The sequence below is a fragment of the Giraffa tippelskirchi genome, chromosome 11, assembly GCF_054371585.1.
Source record: "Giraffa tippelskirchi isolate mGirTip1 chromosome 11, T2T-mGirTip1v1.2.pri, whole genome shotgun sequence".
Lineage (NCBI taxonomy): Eukaryota > Metazoa > Chordata > Mammalia > Artiodactyla > Giraffidae > Giraffa > Giraffa tippelskirchi.
The window spans coordinates 873,226-892,907 of NC_137285.1; the positions used below are offsets into that span (position 1 = coordinate 873,226).

Here is a 19,682-nt window from a genome sequence, read left to right on the forward strand (position 1 = left end):
TAGGAGCGGCCTCGCGTTAAGGTTGGGGGCCTAGAGGCGCGCCCCCTAGCGGGGGGCCCGCGCGGGACAGCCGTGCGCCGGGCCTGGCGGGAGTTTATTGGGCGACTGCGGGGCTCTGCGTGCGGGCTTCCTCCTCAGCGCGCGCGGGAGCCCAGTCGCTAAGGGGCGGGTGCTCCGCACTCCTGCCGCCGCCCGGGCCCGAACACCGGACGGCGGGGCCGCTGCGGGGAGCAGGGCGCGCGGCGGGCCGGTAGGGGGCGCGGCGGGGACCGGGCGGCGCGGACCCTCCGCGGTTCCGCAGATGGCGGCCGCGGGCGCGGGGCCGGGGGCGCCCCCGGGGCTGGAGGCGGCCCTGCAGAAGCTGGCGCTGCGGCGGAAGAAGGTGCTGAGCGCCGAGGAGATGGAGCTGTTCGAGCTGGCGCAGGCTGCGGGCGGCGCCATGGACCCCGACGTGTTCAAGTGAGCGCCCGGGGGGGGTCGGGGTCCCCGGGGGTGGCCGGCCCGGGCGAGGAGGGCTCACTGCCGCCGCGTGTGTTCTCGCCAGGATCCTGGTGGACCTGCTGAAGCTGAACGTGGCGCCGCTCGCCGTCTTCCAGATGCTCAAGTCCATGTGCGCTGGGCAGAGGGTGGCGAGCGACTCCCAGGACCCCATGGCCGCGCCCCAGCCCACGCCAAGCGTGCCTGAGACCCGAGGTCAGAGCCGGGCCGGGGCGGCGGGGTGGGCAGCGCCTGGCACTGGGCGGGTTTGGTCCCGAGTGGCCAGGCCTTTCTGAACTCGCTGGGCACGTCCGACAGCTGGCCCCTTGGGCTCCATTCCCCAGCTTGGACTTTGCTATTTACCACCCTGGAGGGTGCAGGGTGGGAGGCCCAAAGCCGGCTAGATCTCATCGGGACTCTGCGACCCATTTCTCCCCAGCTCTGCACTCAGGTCTTTCTCCCACGAAGCTGGTAACAGGCGGCTTTGGTTCCTTTCTCCCCGAGGCTGTAGTCGGTACTTAAGTCCTCAGGGAGCGGGGCGGGCAGAGGCTCTCCTGTGCTCGCTTGTTGGCCCCCCACCTGGCCCAGGTCCTGCTCAGAGTCTGGACAGCGAAGCTTCCCTCTGTGGGCAGCTCCTGGCTGGCAGGGTGCAGAGAGCCTGGGCCACTGCTCAGTCTGGAGGTCGTGGCCGCGATGAGCAGGGGCTGTTGACCAGGGTGCCACAGCGGAGCTCTAACCCACTTGGCGTGTCCCTTCTGCTCCGTATTCCAGACACACTTGAGACGCAGCCGAATCTCCGGGCCGGCTCCTTGGCCAGAAACACTCTGAGAAGGGGCTTTGGGGGCAGAGGGCTGCTGGGCCCCTGGTTGGGAGCGCCAGGGCCCTGGGCGCCCGTGTTCCTGTCTTGAGAGGCCCCGTCCTGGGCGCTGCGGTGCAGGCCTCCCCACTGATGCTCCCTGTCTGCTCTCTTTGTCTCTCTCTGACCTCCAGAGGCCTCCTTTCTCTCTGCCCGGAGCTGTAGCCCCCCCGCGAGGCCCTCCTTTTCCTGCGCCCCGCAGCCTGCGGCCTCTCCGGTTCTGCTCCACGGCCCAGCTGCCGCGCACTCGCCTCTCTCTCCGGGGCCCCCTGGTTCCCTCCGGTTCTCTTGCTGCCTGTTCTCTCCTTTTGCAGGTTGCGTTTATTGGTTTATCTCTGGGGGTTGGTACTGTTTCCATGGAAACCGCCATGGCCTCCAGAAAGAGCAGCTCTGAGCTGGAGATCAGCCCAGGGGTCCCCCTTTGCCTGGTTCCTGAGCTGGAGTGTGGCCGCTCTGGCCCTTGCTCAGTGCTGAGAGCACAGCAGGGTGGATGCACTCCTCTCCAGTGGCACCCGGCCATGTGCCCGGCGGGGTCACAGGCACATCTGCGCGGGGACCATCCCCCAGAGGTGTAGGCCAAGGGTTAAAGGTCACGAGTGCAGCCTGCGTTGCGCATCGGGCGTTCAGTGTCTGGTTTGCAGCACCGGTCAAGCCCCTGCCGGGTGCTCCCCACGGCCCTGCTGCCCGCCGGTCCTGGCCACCAGACCCCCGCCAGCCGGCCTGGCAGGAGATGGGGCTGCGGTGGTCCCTGCCTGCCCTTTCTCACCCCTCATCACACAGCCTGTCCCTGATGCCTGGCCTTGGCAGCTGGCCGACTCCACAAAGGGCGCTCTCACCACCCAGGAGAAAGCTCTGGGCTTTTCTGGTTCTAGTTCCCACTCGGCGCTGCAGCAGAGCCTGCAGTGGGGGTTGGCGCCCTAAGGTCTCTGGCAGAAAGGGTCCGACCGGGGCTAGGTGGCTCCCCAGCTTCAGGGGCCCCCAAGTTATGACTGGCAATGGGCTGCTGTTTGGGGGGTTCGCTTCCTTAGGGGAGTAAGATTCATTCAGTAAGGATGTGGTTCAGTAGCATCACGGACTCCACGGACATGAGCTTAAGCAAACCCCAAGACAGTGAAAGATAGGAAAGCCTGGCGGGCTTCGTGGGGTCATGACTTAAACTGACTGAACAATAATAAACCATTGTCTGTCTTGGCCCTTAGGAGGACCCACAGGAACTGGGTTTTCCCTTTGGCTCAGCTTCAACCCTCGTTCAGCTCCCTTCCGTCTGACCTAACAGCCCCCTCAGAGGAAGCTAAGCACGCGTGGCGAGCTCCGAGCTCCCAGGTGCACCTTGCTGGGTCCAGCGGGCCCGAGGCCCGAGTGGGTCTCCCCAGGAGCTGCAGGGCTGTGCGGCTCCTTTAGGTGCTGAGAACCACCCTGAGCTGGATGAAGGGGCCGCTTTTGTCCTTTGGTGGTTTTCCTGACACCTCCTATGACTTAAGGATGACATCGGTTTCTTATTTCTGGGTTTATCCACCTCATCAGACTTAGAGATGAGTGTTACTTTGACTCCTTTACTTTCCTCTCATCCTTGAGTGTCTGGGGGGCCTTGGCGGGAGACAGGAAGCGCACGTGTGCAGGCCCCGGAAGCAGAGCTGCAGAGTGAGGCCCGCGGCGGGGCCCGCCTGCTACTCGGGGAGCTGCCCCTGCGCTGCGCTTCAGTGGCGCCCAGTCCCCAGGCTGAAGCCGCGGGCTCCCAGACCTGACTCGGCCTGGCCCAGACTAGGTGGGGGAGCGTGGCCTCTCCACCTGGATGACCGGGGGCGGGGGGGGGGCATGCACTCACAGGACCAGAAGGCTGGCGTCTGTACCAGGGGGAAGGGCGGGGACAGCCCTCTTGGCTCCTTGTGGTGGCCCCTGGGCGGAGCTGGCCCCACGTCCCCCCACCACACGCTCCAGTCTGCTCCCGCTCAGCGCTGGGTGACCCATGGCTGCACCTTATTCTAATCGACTTCACACAGGGAGAGCAGCTGTCAGGCTTCCAAGCTGGGGCCACTACAAACGCCCCGCAACCCTGTGCCAGGTGGCTCAGACCTCCTGCCGTCTGAGGAAGAACGTGCCCGAGTCCAGGCAGGGAGGTCCCGTCCCTGCAGGCATGCTGCTGTCAGGATCAGAGCTGGTGCCCCGTCTACGGTGCAGGCCCCTCTCGCCCACGGCCCCCACGCCCCACTGCAGGCTGCGGGGCGAAGGACCAGCGTGGAGCCTGGGGGCCAGCAGGGGGCATGCCCCTGCACCAGCCGCCGCCAGGAGAGAACCCGGACTGAGTTGGGCCGGTGGGTCGGGACTGGGGCCAAGCGTGCTGGCCCCCGGGTGCTCTGCGTCTCGCTGACGCCACTGCCGGAACCGCCGCAGCCCAGACACGGCTGCAGACCTTGCCGGCCGACGGCCTGGGGGGGGGCGGTTGGAGCCACGCTCTGCAGCTGAGCATGGCCGCCCCGTGGAGCCTCAGGGAAGTCCAGTCACGGGGCCGGTGGTCCTGGAAGTCTGTGGGACAGAGGGGAGAGGGAGGGCCACCGAGAGGAAGCGCTTCCAAGACCAGGTCCAGGAGCCGGCCTGGCGGGAGCCGGTCGCAGGGTCGACTCGCCGAGCGGCCCGGCGCTGGCCGCGGGCCTCTGCCTGGCTGCTGACGCCCGCGCTCTGTGTCCCTCAGGGAGAACCAAGGGCGGCAGTGCCCTGGGTGGAGGCCCAGCGCTGGCAGAACGCGGCGGCCGGGACGGACCCAGCCAGAGGATGCCCCGCCAGCCCAGCGCCTCCAGGCTGCCCAAGGGAGGCGGGCCGGGGAGGAGCCCCCCAAGGGGTGGCAGCTGAGCGCCTCCCGGGCAGGCGGCTCCCCCTCGAGGCTAATAAAGCTCTGAGATGCCAACGTCCGCTCCCGTGTGCTCTGTCGCCCGTCAGCCAGGTTCAGGCACAAGCGCTGAGACCGAGCCCTGGGTGCCGTCCTCACCACGCCCTCCTGGGCCGCACTTTGGGGTCTGCACGAAAACGTGCGTCTGGCCGGGTCCCTTGCACTTTCACCGAGGCCCTCCCCGGGCACAGAGGTGCAGCAGTGGTTTCAGCACAGAAGGGCTGTGAGCGACGGCGTGTAAGCCTCCGTGGGTCATGCATGCCACAGAGAAGCAGATAAGACCCTTCGTCCCGGGGTCCTGAGCGGCCCCATCTTACCCGCAGGTCCCGACTCTGTGGACCCTTGCAGAGACCGGAGGTTTCCACTCCACCTCTCAGCCCTTAGGCCACCTGTCCCACCAACAGACAAGCCTGGGAAAAGGCAAATTCAACTGGAAAACTAGCGGTGGGGGGCGTCCTGCACAGCTGCAGACAGATGAGCTTGTTGCAAGCAGAGGCTTCACTGAGAAACTTTAATAGGGAAACATATCCGTGACGGGACCGTCGGGGGAACGGGTGCGGGGCTGCGGCGTCCCCTTCAGTACTCCTCCCCTTCCTCGGCCTCCGCCTCCACCGAGTCCACGCCCACCTCCTCGTAATCCTTCTCCAGCGCCGCCAGGTCCTCCCGGGCCTCCGAGAACTCCCCCTCCTCCATGCCCTCCCCCACGTACCAGTGCACGAAGGCGCGCTTGGCGTACATGAGGTCGAACTTGTGGTCCAGGCGGGCCCAGGCCTCGGCGATGGCCGTGGTGTTGCTCAGCATGCACACGGCCCGCTGCACCTTGGCCAGGTCTCCCCCCGGGACCACCGTGGGGGGCTGGTAGTTGATGCCCACCTGCCGGGAAGGAGAACACGGTGAAGTCTGGCGAGTGGCCTCAGAAATGGTCGCTTGTTTTTAAAAATGGGGGCCACGGACCCACTTTAGATGACCCCCTGTAGGAACGGGAACTGTATTTTTTGGCAGTATCTGCCAGTGTTTAATATCCTACGTTTTCACTTTGTGACGAGAACGTAAGCTTTTCGGCCTTCTGCATGAATTTAGTATTTTGCCACATACACCCTTTTATAATGAGAAAACCTAATACAAACATGGAAAAAGATTCCACGAAAATGGTGCACCCCTGAGCAAACGGTTGTTAACACATGCTGAAGTCACACTCAGACTGACAAGTGAGGATTCATCCCCATCCATCAAGGGTGAACTGTCTTCCGTGGGGACAGCAGTGTGACCTCCTGTACCTCCCCACAGACCGGCCTCCCCTCTGGCTCACAGGCTCGGCCAGGACGGGAAGCCTGGGCACAGTGCCCGGCTGCCCCCACAGTGCTGCCCAGCTGAGAATGCCTCGGATGGCAGCCTTGCCTTCCAAGGGTCAAACTAAGGGGACTGGAAGGAAACTTCCTCACACCAAGAAGAGCGGAAGGAGGAGAAAAGACTTTCCCGGTGTCCGGGGGCCCAGACGCTGCGGTTTAACGCGGGGGGCCAAGGCTTGATATCTGACCCAGGGACTAAGAGCCCCCATGCCGTGTAGCAGGGCGAAAAAAAGCTTTCAACCCCAACCTATAACCTAACCTCAGAGGCCTGCAAACATCTACGGAAGGTTTAATTTCGCGGATCTTTCCAGATTGGTGAAACCTGTTACAGACACGCTTTACCCCTTTCTGAGAGTCACTTTACATGTGTGAGTCGTACACCCTCAGATGGTCCGTGTCAAGGTGTCTTGAAGTGGGGCTGACAGAGGCCAGGTGGGTGCAACAACATGGGCGTGGTCAGAGGCGAGCTTGGGCTTTCAAATGGGAAAACGGAGACCCACACACGGCCGCTGCCTGTCCTCAGTTTCAATCTACAAAGACCCTGGAGGTGGCAACTCCCAGCACACCGAAGGGACTCGTCAGGGCTCCGACGCAGGATCCAGCGCTTTATCTAACGCACATCAGTTGTGAAAAAGGAGTCAACGAGGAACAGGGTGCGGGGTTAACAAGCCCAGGCGTGGCGAGGCACTTAGCCTGGTGATCTCGGGTCTAAAGTGGGACATTCTGGGACTTGGCTTCACATTCAGGATGCTCTTCTCTGGGCAGACGTTTCACTGTGACACTAAACACAGTTGAAGTAGCCACTTAAGTATTAGTGTGATTTTGTATGGAAGGCAGCGTTCTAAGTCTGGCTTGGAGAAACAGCAGTGAACCACCCTTGGTCCCACAGAAAACACTACATAATGAATAGCAGAGTCGCTCTACAAAAATATAAATGTTGCCTGAGATTCAGTGACAACTAGTGACTGAAGTAATGGGAAATCTAAAACCATCATTTCTATCCCAGAACGATACCACAGACTCTGACAAGGTTCTTGGGCGAGCAGCGGGGAAACGTGAGGACGGACAGGCCTGCAGTCAGAGGTCTCTGAAAGCTCCCTCCTTCCCTCGCTGACCCTGAGGCTGTTAGGTTCTACAAGCTGTCTCAGCCTCTGTCTCTGAAGTGTAAGATATTAGTAATATTAGCCCACGAGCATTATGGGTTGGTTGTAAGAAGGCACATCAAGTACTGATCGAGATCAAGGCCTCCAGCACATTGACTAGTACCCTTGTTCTCCCGGCAGCCCCCGCGTCAGGTCAGCACCCCGCCCCAGGGCCGGCCCCGGGCCGGAAGCTGCACGCGCTCCCGCCCAGCCTACCTTGAACCCAGTCGGGCACCAGTCCACAAACTGGATGGTGCGCTTGGTCTTGATGGTGGCGATGGCCGCGTTGACGTCTTTGGGGACCACGTCCCCCCGGTACAGCATGCAGCAGGCCATGTACTTGCCGTGGCGAGGGTCACACTTGACCATCTGGTTGGCCGGCTCGAAGCAGGCGTTGGTGATCTCGGCCACGGACAGCTGCTCGTGGTAGGCCTTCTCGGCTGAGATGACCGGGGCGTACGTGGCCAGGGGGAAGTGGATGCGGGGGTAGGGCACCAGGTTGGTCTGGAACTCGGTCAGGTCCACGTTGAGGGCGCCGTCGAAGCGCAGGGAGGCCGTGATGGAGGACACGATCTGCCCGATGAGCCGGTTGAGGTTGGTGTAGGTGGGCCGCTCGATGTCCAGGTTGCGCCGGCAGATGTCGTAGATGGCCTCGTTGTCCACCATGAAGGCGCAGTCCGAGTGCTCCAGGGTCGTGTGCGTGGTCAGGATGGAGTTGTAGGGCTCCACCACGGCCGTGGAGACCTGGGGGGCCGGGTAGATGGCGAACTCCAGCTTGGACTTCTTGCCGTAGTCCACGGAGAGCCGCTCCATGAGCAGCGACGCGAAGCCCGAGCCGGTGCCGCCCCCGAAGCTGTGGAAGATGAGGAAGCCCTGCAGGCCCGTGCACAGGTCCGCCTGCGGGAGGGGGAGGCGTGAGTGCGGCCCGCGCGAGCCGCCGAGAGCCCGGGCCTCCCCTCCCGGCCGGGGGGCCGCCCCGGGCCCCGCTCACCAGTTTGCGGATCCGGTCCAGGACCAGGTCGACGATCTCCTTGCCGATGGTGTAATGGCCGCGGGCGTAGTTATTGGCCGCGTCTTCCTTCCCGGTGATCAGCTGCTCCGGGTGGAAGAGCTGCCTGTAGGTCCCCGTGCGCACCTCGTCTGCGGGGGGACAGCGGCCGGGCTTGGAGGACGCCGGCCTCACCCTCACGGCCGGGCCGGGACCCTGCCGTCTGCAGGCCCGCGCCGCTCCTCCCAGGCCAGGGCTCAGGTCCCCAGGAGAATCTCCGAGACAGACACGGCCCAGCTGCCACTTCCGGCTCCGGGAGGGTCCAGTCAACCCGGGGAGCAAGCCCCGGCGTGGCCGGTTCCCCAAGGACGGGAGCGCCCAGGTGGTTCTGTGCGCGCATCTCGCCCACACCCGCCGCTCCACCCCGGGCATCACTGGGACGGCCCTGCCGCCCTGGACGGATGTCAGCCTGACTGCCCCGGGCACCCTCTGTGGCCTGGGTCTCACGGGCTCCGGGGTGACTGCCTGTCATCTCCTGGGTGGCCGCTCCCCTCGGAAACTACCTCGGGCTTCTGAGCTGGAGGCACCCAGCGAAGGCTCTGGGCTTCCCTTGCCAAGTGTGAGGGTACCTACCGACCACGGTGGGCTCCAGGTCCACGAACACGGCCCTGGGCACGTGCTTGCCGGCCCCGGTCTCGCTGAAGAACGTGTTGAAGGAGTCATCCCCGCCGCCGATGGTCTTGTCGCTGGGCATCTGGCCGTCGGGCTGAATCCCATGCTCGAGGCAGTACAGCTCCCAGCAGGCATTGCCGATCTGGACGCCCGCCTGCCCCACGTGGATGGAGATGCACTCGCGCTGGAAGCGAGCAGAGGAGTGAGGCCCCGGCGACAAGGCAGTGGTCTCTGTGTGGCGCGCAGATGGTACCTGAATTCTTAAATTAATAGTTCTAAAACCTTTGGTTTCTCAGGGTCTTGTCAGACTCCGTCCCAGAACCTTCCCAGGTCGATAGGAGCCCAACATGCTGCTGGAGAAGAGCAGAGAGATAGCTCCAGAGGGAATGAGAAGCCTGAGCCAAATCGGAAACAGCGACCCGTCGTGGACGTGTCTGGTGGTGAAAGCAAAGTCCGATGTTGTAAGAGCTACATGGCCGAGGAACCTGGAACGTCAGGGCCACGAATCAAGGTAAATTGGAAGTGGTCAAAATAGGATTAGCAAGAGTGAACATCGACATTTTAGGAATCAGTGAACTAAAATGAATGGGAATGGGTGAATTTAACTCAGATGACCATTATATCTACTACTGTGGGCAGGAATGCCTTAACAGAAATGGAGTGGCCCTCATAGTCAACAAGAGAGTCCGGAATGCAGTACTTGGGTGCAATCTCAGAAACGACAGAATGATCTGTTCGTTTCCAAGGCAAACCATTCACTATCACGGTAATTCAAGTCTATGCCCCGACCAGTAGTGCTGAAGAAGCTGAAGTTGATGGTTCTATGAAGACCTACAAGACCTTCTAGAACTAACACCAAAAGAGATATCCTTTTCATCACAGGGGACAGCAATGGAGAAGAAGGAAGTCATTTTATGTCTGAGCACCTGCCTATGCAGCAAGGAGACACACCTGAGCTCTGAACAGGAATACAGTCCTGATAGACGTCTTCCCAACACTCAATAAAAACAGTGAAACTTACACAAAATCAGCATTGAGCCATTCTGTCTCCACCCAAGGCTGGATGTGCCAACCTGATGTAAGCGATGGGCCAGCAAACCAGACACGGCGCATGCAACACCGCTTCTCAGTCATGAGACAACAGGGAGTCCTCCGAGCGGGGAGAAGAGGCGAGCCCAACAGAGGCCCCAGCACGTCCAGGCCGCAGCTGAGAGAGGAGAGACCCAAGCAAAGCCCAGGGACCTCCCAGGGCTGAGTGGGGGAGTCCTGTGTTGAGAGGCCAAGGCAGCTAGAAAGTCTGGTGCTGCCCCGAGAGGACCCGGGGGCAGCAGGGAGGCTCCACGTCCTCCCTGGCCGCTCGGCACACACCTGCCAGGGCAGGAAGACGTCCTAAGGCAGAGAGCTCCGGGTGGGGTCCTCAGTAGTGGGGCCGAGTGAGGCCGACCCTGAAGACTGCCCTGAACCACCTGAGAAAGCTGAAGACCGAGACGCAGAAGGCTCACTCCTCCCAGGTCTATTAACAGCATCCCAGAAAAAAACCGAGAAACAGCTAAAGGAAAATCCAAAAAAATCTAACATCCAATAATGTACAGTTCATAATGCCTGGCACCCACTGCTGTACTGAACAGGGGTAACAGGAACTGCTACCCGGCAGAGAGAACTCCGCTCCGTGTCGCGTGGCAGCCTGACGGGAGGGCGTTTGAGGGAGAGCGGAGTCGTGGACGTGCACGGCTGAGTCCCTCCCTGTCCGCTGAAACTAGCACAACGCTGTCATCAGATATACTCCAAAACAAAATAAAGACTTAAAAAAAAGACCCAGAAAGGACAGAGGATTAGTAGATTAATGACAGAATTAGAATTATATGCCTCAGGAAGGTACAGGAAAAATGAGCACGATAAGGAGAAACACATTCGATACATAAAAAAAGACCTAAATCAAACTGCCAATTATGAAAAAGAGTCTGAAATGAAAAGCACACTGGATGAGATTAATAACAGACTCTGAACATTTTAATGACTTTATAAATGGAGAGTGACCTTTAAAAACTATATAAAAAAAAATTCCCAGCAGATTATACACTAAGAAGATCTGAAATGATGAAACAGTTCTGGAAATAGGGGTTATACCACAGGTGAATGTTCTTAACAGTTAAAATGGTTAAAATGGCAACTTGTGTCATGTATATTTTACATACACACAAAAAAGAAATACTCAGCAATAAAAAGCAACTGTGTTGCAACAACATGGGTAAATCTCATAATAATGAGTGAAAGAATCCAAACAACGGCAAATTAACTCAACAATCCAAAAATCGTTATGTAAAATCCTAGAAAATACAGAGACATGGTTAAGCAGGGGAGGCAGGGGGGTGAGGCCGAAGTGAGGATTTACAAAGGGGCACCAGGCAACTTCCCTGGGGGCTCAGAGGGTAAGGAGTCTGCCCGCAGTGCAGGAGACCCGGGTTCGATCCCTGGGTCGGGAAGATCCCCTGGAGGAGGGCATCGCAGCCCCTCCAGTGTTCTTGCCTGGAGGGCCCCGTGGACGGAGGAGCCCGTGGACTCCGGTCCGTGGACGGAGGAGCCCCGTGGACGGAGGAGCCCGTGGACTCCGGTCCGTGGACGGAGGAGCCCCGTGGACAGAGGAGCCCGTGGACTCCGGTCCGTGGACGCGACGGAGGGACTTCACTTCCTCACCAGGTAACTGGGGGGTGGATGTTTCATTGTCTTGATTGAGGTGATGGTTTCATGGGTGATCAACATGTTACTATTGATATTAAACCTTGTCAAATTATACACTTGCAAATAAAGATCTTGCATGCCACAACTTAAAAAAAAAAAAAGATCCCACAAGCCCCAGTGAAGATCGAAGGTCACTCCTGCTGCAACTAAGACCCGACGCAGCTAAATAAGTGTGTGTGAAAAACAAAGTTTGCAACTTGGTATTTTCAAAACTCAACAAACTGCAAGCACCTTTTTTTTTCAGCCGTGCCGGTGGCATGTGGGATCTTAGTTCCCTAACCAGGGATCGAACTCACGCCTCCTGCGCTGGAAGCACAGAGTCCTAACTACTGGACTGCCAAGGAAGTCCCCAAGCACTTCTTAATAAAGGTCTTAATTTTTAAAAATTCAAATAATAGAAAATACATTTCTTGAAACTAGTATTAAATTACAAATCAAGTAACACAAAGATGGCTGAGAAATCCCCAAATATTTGGGAATGGATAACAAGGAAAATGAGGAAGTATTTTGAGGGTAATAAAAATGAAAACATGACATTCAAAATTCGTGGGCTACACCTAGAACAGTACTCAAAGGGAAACGTGTGTATATGTGTTTTGCATCTGTGTGTGTGTGCACACGCACGCACGTGTTCAGTCATGTCCAACTCTGCGACCCCATGGACTGTAGCCCGCCAGGCTCCTCTGTCCATGGGATTCTCCAGGCAAGAATCCTGGAGTGGGCTGCCATTTCCTTCTCCAGGGCATCTTCCCGACCCAGGGACAGAACTTACGTCTCCTGCACCGGCAGGCGGATTCTTTGCCGCCGAGCACTTGGGAAGCCCGTGTGTGTGTGTGTGTGTGTGTGTGTGTGTGTGTGTGTGTGTGTGTGTGTGTGTGTGTGTGTGTGTGTGTGTGTGTGTGTGTGTGTGTGTGTGTGTGTGTGTGTGTGTGTGTGTGTGTGTGTGTGTGTGTGTGTGTGTGTGTGTGTGTGTGTGTGTGTGTGTGTGTGTGTGTGTGTGTGTCTGTGTGTGTGTCTGTGTGTCTGTGTGTGTGTGTGTGTGTCTGTGTGTGTCTGTGTGTGTCTGTGTGTGTGTGTCTGTGTGTGTGTGTGTCTGTGTGTGTGTGTGTCTGTGTGTGTGTGTGTCTGTGTGTGTGTGTGTCTGTGTGTAAAATCAGTGACCTGTAAAGTCTGATGGAGGGACTTCCCTGGGGGTCCAGTGGCTAAGACTCTGCCCTCCGAAAGCAGGGGTCCCAGGGTCAATCCCTGGTCAGGCACTAGATCCCACATGCTGCAACTAAAGATCCCAAGTGCCACAACTGAGGCCAGTGCAGTCAAATAAATATTTAAAACAGAAAAACCCTGATGGAGCTTAGGGCAGACCACCCCAAAATATGCTGGTGGCATACTAATGACTTCTAATTACAATCACTTGAGAACCAGACGGTAGAAGAACACTCTGATCCTCCTTTGCTCCCCTGAAAGTAGGTAACAAAGCTCCTGTAGGGAGGACGGAGGGCACCGTGACCCCTGGAGACGGTGTTTAAGGCCGAGAAGGCTGCATAAGCAAACTGCGTTACGTCTTCGTTAACTTGCTACCCCCAGCAAAAACCCCTTTCTTTCTTCAAATCTTCATAAATAACTGATTCTTTGTCTAAAAAGATATATAAAAAGCCTGCTTTTGTCACTTCTCAGATCCTATACTGACAGAACTTCCATATATATATGGTGAAATTTGATTTTCTCATGTTAATCTGTTTTCTGTCAATCTGATCATTAGACCAACCAGAAGAACCCAGAAGAGGAAAATTTTTCCTGCCTTACAAACTCTTCTGGGGCTTCCTAGGTGGTGCTAGTGGTAAAGACCCCGCCTGCCCAATGCAGGAGACACAAGAGACTCAGATTCCATCCCTGAGTTGTAAAGATCCCCCGGAGGAGGGCATGGCAACCCACTCCAGTATTCCTGCCTGGAGAATCTCATGGACTGAGGAGCCTGGCGGGCTACAGTCCATGCGGCCGCACAGAGTCGGATACGTCTGAAGCAACTTAGCATGCGTGCAAGCTTCTACTTTAATCAACTAGAACAAGAGCAAATATCCAAGTTGTGCAGACAACAAAAGCAAGTATAATAAAGACAAGAAACTGAACAGAAAAGGGGAAAAAACCCAGAGAAGAGTCAGTGAAACCAACACCTGGTCTGAGCTGGACAATCAGACAGATAAGCCCCTGCCCGGCTCACCCAGAAAAAGACGAGACTCACTACCAGCATCAGGGAGGAAAGAGGGTTTCACTGCTGATACAAACGAGATGGACACATTCCCTACACACACTACTAAAGCTCATTCAAAAGGAGATGATCTGGGGAATTCTGGCCGTCCAGTGGTTAGGACTCCCAAGTTTCCACTGCAGGGGGCACAGGTTGAATCTCTGGTCTTGTCCTTAGTAAGTGAAAGAAAAGGGGCCAAATCCTAGCTGATTGTCTCGTTCTTTCTGATTCCAACGAAACTGCAATGCTGAACCACTCTGAGGCCAGGCAGGTTCTCCAGAAGGTACTCAACGTTCTGATGAGCCTCTAGGATGCAGAAAATAGGATTTTACAAAAATTTCTGCTGCTGGAATTCCCGTTAAATTCATCTTGACACATAAACCCTTCTAACATAAAGGGAAGATATCTGCAATGGCTGACGCTTTATTGGAGTTCAGTGTAATTTCTTTCAGGTTATATTCGCACCAACTCATCACCACACCTTTCCGAATTTTGTTGGTTAAACTGAGTACTGCGAACTTTGGCATTTCAACTTGAGAAAACCCTGTTATACCAACAAACAATGGCTGAATAGCTCTTCTAAAAGTGTTAACCATTGTATTTTTCTTATTCAAGACAAAGCCTTTGCTAAAAATAACAGCTCCCCAAAATGATGAAATGCACAAACTCCTAATCCTGAAGCGTCATTTTACCCATCAGTTAACAGAGGATACAGTACCTTTCCTTTATACTTGGACTAATTCACTGCTAGAAAAAAATGTTTTTGAGCAGTCTGATGTTATGGTGTTCAATAACCAAGAAGAGAAACCTCAAAACCAAGTGTTGCAAAGGGCGACTGCAGAGGTGTGAGTTATTAATCCAGTTACAAACTTTATTCATAGAGTTTGAAAGCTACCACAGGGAAGAGGAGGATGACATCAGTCTCAGTTAATCGGGAACAAGGGAGATGTGAACTGGGCCAGGTGAAGCCCTGTCAGGGGTCATGCCAGCCTCTCTCCACGTAAGGGTGACTAGTCTAGGACACGCACAATGTCAGAAGTGTTGGCTACCTTCCACTGGAGTGCACATTATTAATGTCATTAATAATTCTAAAACAATTAACTAGAAGCCTATGACTTGAGAACATAAAAATGAACAAATTGAAGGCAGAAGCCTAACCCTGCTGCGGGAAAACAGGAATTCTCATTTATGTGTTGGTGATGAAAGGGAATGTGAAACCATCTCTCATTCACTTCTGGGGCCCCATGTACACCGGTGAGAAATGCTGCAGGCACAGATTGCTCCCCGCAACTCCATGCGTGAAAGACTGGAAAATACCCAAACTTCCAGCCACCCCTAGAATACTAGGCAACGGTCAACAAGGACACAGGTCTTTGCACACTGACACGGAGGGAGCTGGGTGTGTGAACACTGAACAAACCAGCCCCGAGGAAAGGGGGGATCAGCACATCTGTGCTGATGAGCACATTCCCACTTGCTTGGTTTTGCTTTAAATGAACAAAACACCTCACCACCTTATCTAATCGAGGGAGCCACTTCCTTCCAGCATATATGGTCTTCTGTCACTCAGTATCTCAAGGCCTATTTCCGTAACTGCCCTCGTGAGCTCACACACAGACCAATGAGAGAGCTCAAGCAGATCCCTGGCTTTTGCTTCCAGAAGGAAGAGTCTGGAAGGGTGAGGCCGGGAGCCATTTACTGCACCTGCGCAGTGAGCCGCACGCCTGCCCCTGACCGGCACGCTCCAGACACCATCCCGCCACCTGAGCCTGTCTCCCGGCCCCGCCGCCCGTCCGGGCCCGGCCCCCAGGCCCCGCCGCCCTCCAGTCCCGTCTCCCGGCCCCGCCGCCCTCCAGTCCCGTTCCCCAGGCCCCACCGCCCGTCCAGGCCCGTCGCCCGGCCCCGCCGCCCGTCCAGGCCCGTCGCCCGGCCCCTCCGCCCGTCCAGGCCCGTCGCCCAGGCCCGTCGCCCGGCCCCGCCGCCCTCCAGTCCTGTTCCCCAGGCCCCTCAGCAGGTCCGGGCCCGGTCCCCAGGCCCCGCCGCCCGTCCAGGCCCGCCCCCCAGGCCCCTCCGGCCCGTACCATGGTGGTCGCCCCCGGGCCACAACCCTCTTCAAACCTCTTCTCAGTCCGACGCCACGCGCCCAACTGCCGCCGCGCCTCGCCACACTGTGTGTCCTGATTGGCTTGCCGGCCGCCGGCCGCAAGAGGGCCATTGGCTCCGACCGCTCTAGGGGCCGGACCCAGGACCGCAATGGTGATTGGCCAGTTCTCGCGGGCGAACTCTCTTCTCATTGGCCCTCACTTTGGGCGGGAAGCGGCGACCGGGTCTCGTTCTGCGTCGACAGGAAGCTGCGCGCTGGCGCCTCCTGGGCGGCCGTGGAGGGCGGAGACGGGCCGGCGGTAGAGGCCTTGGCGGTTCATCCGTAAACTGCGGTCTCCCTGCGGAGCTGCGCGGGGCGCGAGAAGAAGCAGGACTGGTCCCTGCAGGGGCCTGGCAGACACGTGGAAACGCTCTTCAGTCGGCAGTCTTGCTGGTGGCACGCGCTGCCGCCCACGTGACAGGCTCCCGGAAGGCGGTGCCGCGAAGCTGGGGAGGGCACTTCCGCCTTCAGGGACAGGACTTACGCACGGGTCTCCAAGTATCGTGACTTTCCCAAGGGTCACAGCAGGGCAGGTGGGTGGGAGGGTGAGGCTAGGCCGGGCAGGGGGACAGGGACGTCGGAAAGTTGCAAGTGAAGAAGGGCTGACGGCGGCCAGGCCTGTGGGCCTCGGTACCTGCCAGTGGGAGCGAGTATACCAACCGGCAGCTGAGGCAGGCTAGCTTGGCCATTTTTTACTGGGAGGGTGGGACAGGAGACCTCACAGGCGGTAACTGCAGGAGGCCAGAGAACTACCCCACCCACAGACCTTGGCCAAAGGACACATGGAATTTCCCAGGTTCCTGGAAGGGGGGCTGAATACCTTCAGTTCACCACCCTCCCCAGATCCCCCATTCCTGCTGCTGGTCCCTGGGAGAATCTTGTGTTTACCCGACAGAAGAGGAGAGCCCCTTCTGAGCTCTTTCAAGCACAACCGGAATGAGCTGAAATCTTTGAGAAGGCAGGTCCAAAAGGAAGTTAAGTCAAGAGAATATAAGTAAATTTAAATTATATATAATAATCGATAGACATAAATTTTATACTAAGCCAGGTGTTGCAGTGGCAAAAAATCCACCTGCCAATGCAGGAGACAGTTTGATCCCTAGGTGGGGAAGATCCTCTGGAGAAGGCCATGATGACCCATTCCAGTATTCTTGCCTGGGAAATCCCATGGACAGAGGAGCCCCGTGGGCTACAATCCAAAGGGGAGCAAAGAGTCAGACATGACTGAGCGACTGAGCATACAAAAAGTAAACAAGGTTAAAAGCATAGATGAGGGTCTTCCTTGATGGTCCAGTGGTTAAGAATCCACCTTCCAATGCAGGGGATCCAAGTTAGATCCCCGATCAGGGAATTAAGATCCCACAGGCTGCAGGGAAACTACTGAGCCCTCTTGCCACAACTGCAGCGTGCTGCAGCAGAGACCTGGTGGCCAGAATTTTTAACAAGTAGGGGAAAAATGCAGATTTCTTAACGCTGCCTACCACGGCTAGGTCAATAGAGGCGGAGGTAATGTTCACAGTGGCAGATCAGATGATCTGGGTTTGAGCCACACTCATCACCACCATGGATTCAGTGTGACTAATTTCAGCTCCATTTCTTCCTTGCTTTGAAAGATTTCAGAGACTGTGGCCTGGGGGTTAGAAGGGTGGGGCAGCTAGCCAGAGAAAACCAGAAGCCCTCCTCTTCTTGGAGGTCCAACAGGACTGGTACAAGGAATTTGGGCCGGCTGTGGGCAGAGGGGCGGACCGGAAAGGAGGGAGAGCATTCAGCCCTAGTAAGGGCTGGAGCAGGTGGCAATGCCAATGGCAGGGGACAGAAACAAGGAAGAGGGACTTCCCCGATGGGACACTAAGATTGTGCAAGCCTCGAGGCTCAGCCAAAAAGGAAAAACAAAAACGAAGAAGGAAGAGCTGGGAAACCAGTTCATGGGGAGGAGTCATGGGGGTCAGTTTGGAGAGAGAACATGGGACAACACGTTGATGGGCTTTGAATGGTGGGCTCTGGGCCAAGTGTGGCCCGGGGAGAAGAGCAGACTCAGGGTGTCCAGCATTCGAAGAGAGGACAGAAGCTGCAGCAGACAGACAAAAGTGGAGGAAAAGATAGCAATGGTATGCGAAAATGTAAGATTTCTTTGGCCCCAACTCCTCCCCCGCTGTTTACCAGAGGAACATCTCTGTTGAGCAACCAGAGGCTTCATCTGGTTCTCTGGCCACTCAGTGCTTCCTGTCCCTGAAGTTCTTTCTTACAAACAACTGACGCTTTACCTTTTATTTTTATAACAACTTTATTCACATACCATAATATGTGCAGAGTCCATCATTTGAAATGCTGGGCTGGATAAATCACAAGCTGAAATTGAGACTGTCAAGAGAAATATCAACAACCTCAGATATGCAGATAATACCACTCTAATGGCAGAAAGCAAAGAGGAACTAAAGAGCCTCTCGATGAGGGTGAAGGAGGAGAACGAAAAAGCTGGTTTAAAACTGACTGCAGTCGTGAAATTAAAAGATGCTTGCCCCTTGGAAGAAAAGCTATGACAAACCTAGACAGTGTATTAAAAAGCAGGCACATCACTTTGTCAACAAAAGTCCATTTAGTCAAAGCTATGGTTTTTCCAATAGTCATGTACAGATTCAAGAACTGGACCATAAAGAAAGTGGAGCACTGAAGAACTGAAGACTTGAGAGTCCCTTGGACTGCAAGGAGATCAAACCAGTCAGTCCTAAAGGAAATCAACCCGGAATAATCATTGGAAGGACTGATGCTGAAGCTGAAGCTCCAATATTTTGGCCACCTGATGTGAAGAGCCAATTCACTGGAAAAGACCCTGATGCTGGGAAAGATTGAAGGCAAGAGGAGAAGGGAGCAACAGAGGATGAGATAGTTGGATGGCATCACCGAATCAATGGAGATGAGTTTGAGCAAACTCCGGGAGCTGGTGAAGGACAGGGAAGCCTGTCGTGCTGCAGTCCACGGGGTTGCAGAGTCGGGCACAATTTAGTGAATGAACAAATAATATTCACCAGCTTAAAATGTACAGTTCTATTTTTTTTTTATATTCACGGAACTGTGCAACCATCACCACTATCTAATTTCAGAACATTTTAATCACCCCAGAAAGAAACGCTGTACCTGATAGCAGTCACTTCCCACCCCCTACCCCCAACTCCCATGGAAACCATTAATCTATTCTCCATCTCTATGGATTTGCCTAGTCATATAAATAAAATGATACAATATGTGGTCCTTTGTAACTGGCTTTTTTCGCTTAGCATAATGCTTTCAAGATTTATCTATGTGGTATCACCACTTGGTTTTTTTTGGCCACACCTCACAGCACACATGATTCTAGTTTCCCAGCCAGGGACTGAACCCACACCCCCTGCACTGGGAGCGTGGAGTCTTAGCCACTGGACCAAGTCCCACCACTTACTTAATCCTTATAGGCAAGTCATATTCCATTGTATGGATATTTCATATTTTATTGATCCATCGTCAGTTGGATGTTTGTCCTGCTTCTGCTTTTTGGCACTTCTGAGTAATGCTGCTATGAAAACTTACCTGCAAGTCTTTGAATGGATGCATGTTTTCATTTCTTGGGTATATACGTAGGAGCAGGATGTCTAAGTGAAGTGAAAGTCGCTCGGTCGTGTCTGACTCTTTGCGACCCCATGGACTATACAGTCCATATAATTCTCCAGGCCAGGATACTGGAGTGGGTAGCCTTTCACTTTTCCAGGGGACCTTCCCAACCCAGGGATCAAACCCAGGTCTCCTGCATTGCTGGCTGATTCTTTACCAGCTGAGCCACCAGGGAAGCCCAAGAATACTGGAGTGGGTAGCCTATCCCTTCTCCAGCAGATCTTCCCGACCCAGGGATCAAACGGGGGTTGCATGCATTGCAGGCTGATTCTTTACCAACTGAGCTATGTCTGGATCATACAATTGAAGGAGGAAACAGAACAGGCTCCATCTTGAAAGCAGGACTCCATCTTGGGCTGGACCGTGGACTTTGAGCTATATGCCCAGTATCTATGGAAACGACATACCAACTGGAAAACCAGGCCCCCCGGAAGGAAGAGCCCCAGGGCTCGTACCTAGACTCTCCACCTTAAAGAATACCCTAATTATCTGTGTAACTGAATAGAATCATAAATTCTACTAGGCTTGTTGGGGTATGACCA

The 19,682-nt window shown here is 55.9% G+C and overlaps 2 protein-coding genes across 3 annotated transcripts; one reads left to right on the forward strand and one right to left on the reverse strand.

Annotated features, from left to right (window-relative positions):
* Positions 1–59: 59 nt before the first annotated feature.
* Positions 60–4,235, forward strand: MZT2B (mitotic spindle organizing protein 2B). Of its 2 annotated transcripts, XM_081541975.1 has the most exons (4): positions 60–459; positions 545–693; positions 1,468–1,647; positions 4,023–4,235. In XM_081541975.1, exons 1-4 carry the CDS (start codon positions 302–304, stop codon positions 4,178–4,180), a joined length of 645 nt encoding a protein of 214 aa, XP_081398101.1. In that variant the 5' UTR covers positions 60–301; the 3' UTR covers positions 4,181–4,235. The 2 variants fall into 2 exon arrangements, with proteins under 2 accessions (XP_081398101.1, XP_081398102.1); XM_081541976.1 differs by lacking the exon at positions 1,468–1,647.
* A 479-nt stretch (positions 4,236–4,714) lies between these two features.
* On the reverse strand, positions 4,715–17,383 carry LOC145526430 (tubulin alpha-3 chain-like). The gene is made up of 5 exons (XM_081541973.1): positions 15,434–17,383; positions 8,330–8,552; positions 7,700–7,848; positions 6,925–7,605; positions 4,715–5,090 (listed from the first exon to the last, which is right to left on the reverse strand). The coding sequence occupies exons 1-5, from the start codon at positions 15,644–15,646 to the stop codon at positions 4,794–4,796; spliced, it is 1,563 nt and encodes a 520-aa protein (XP_081398099.1). The 5' UTR covers positions 15,647–17,383; the 3' UTR covers positions 4,715–4,793.
* Between the last annotated feature and the right edge of the window lie 2,299 nt (positions 17,384–19,682).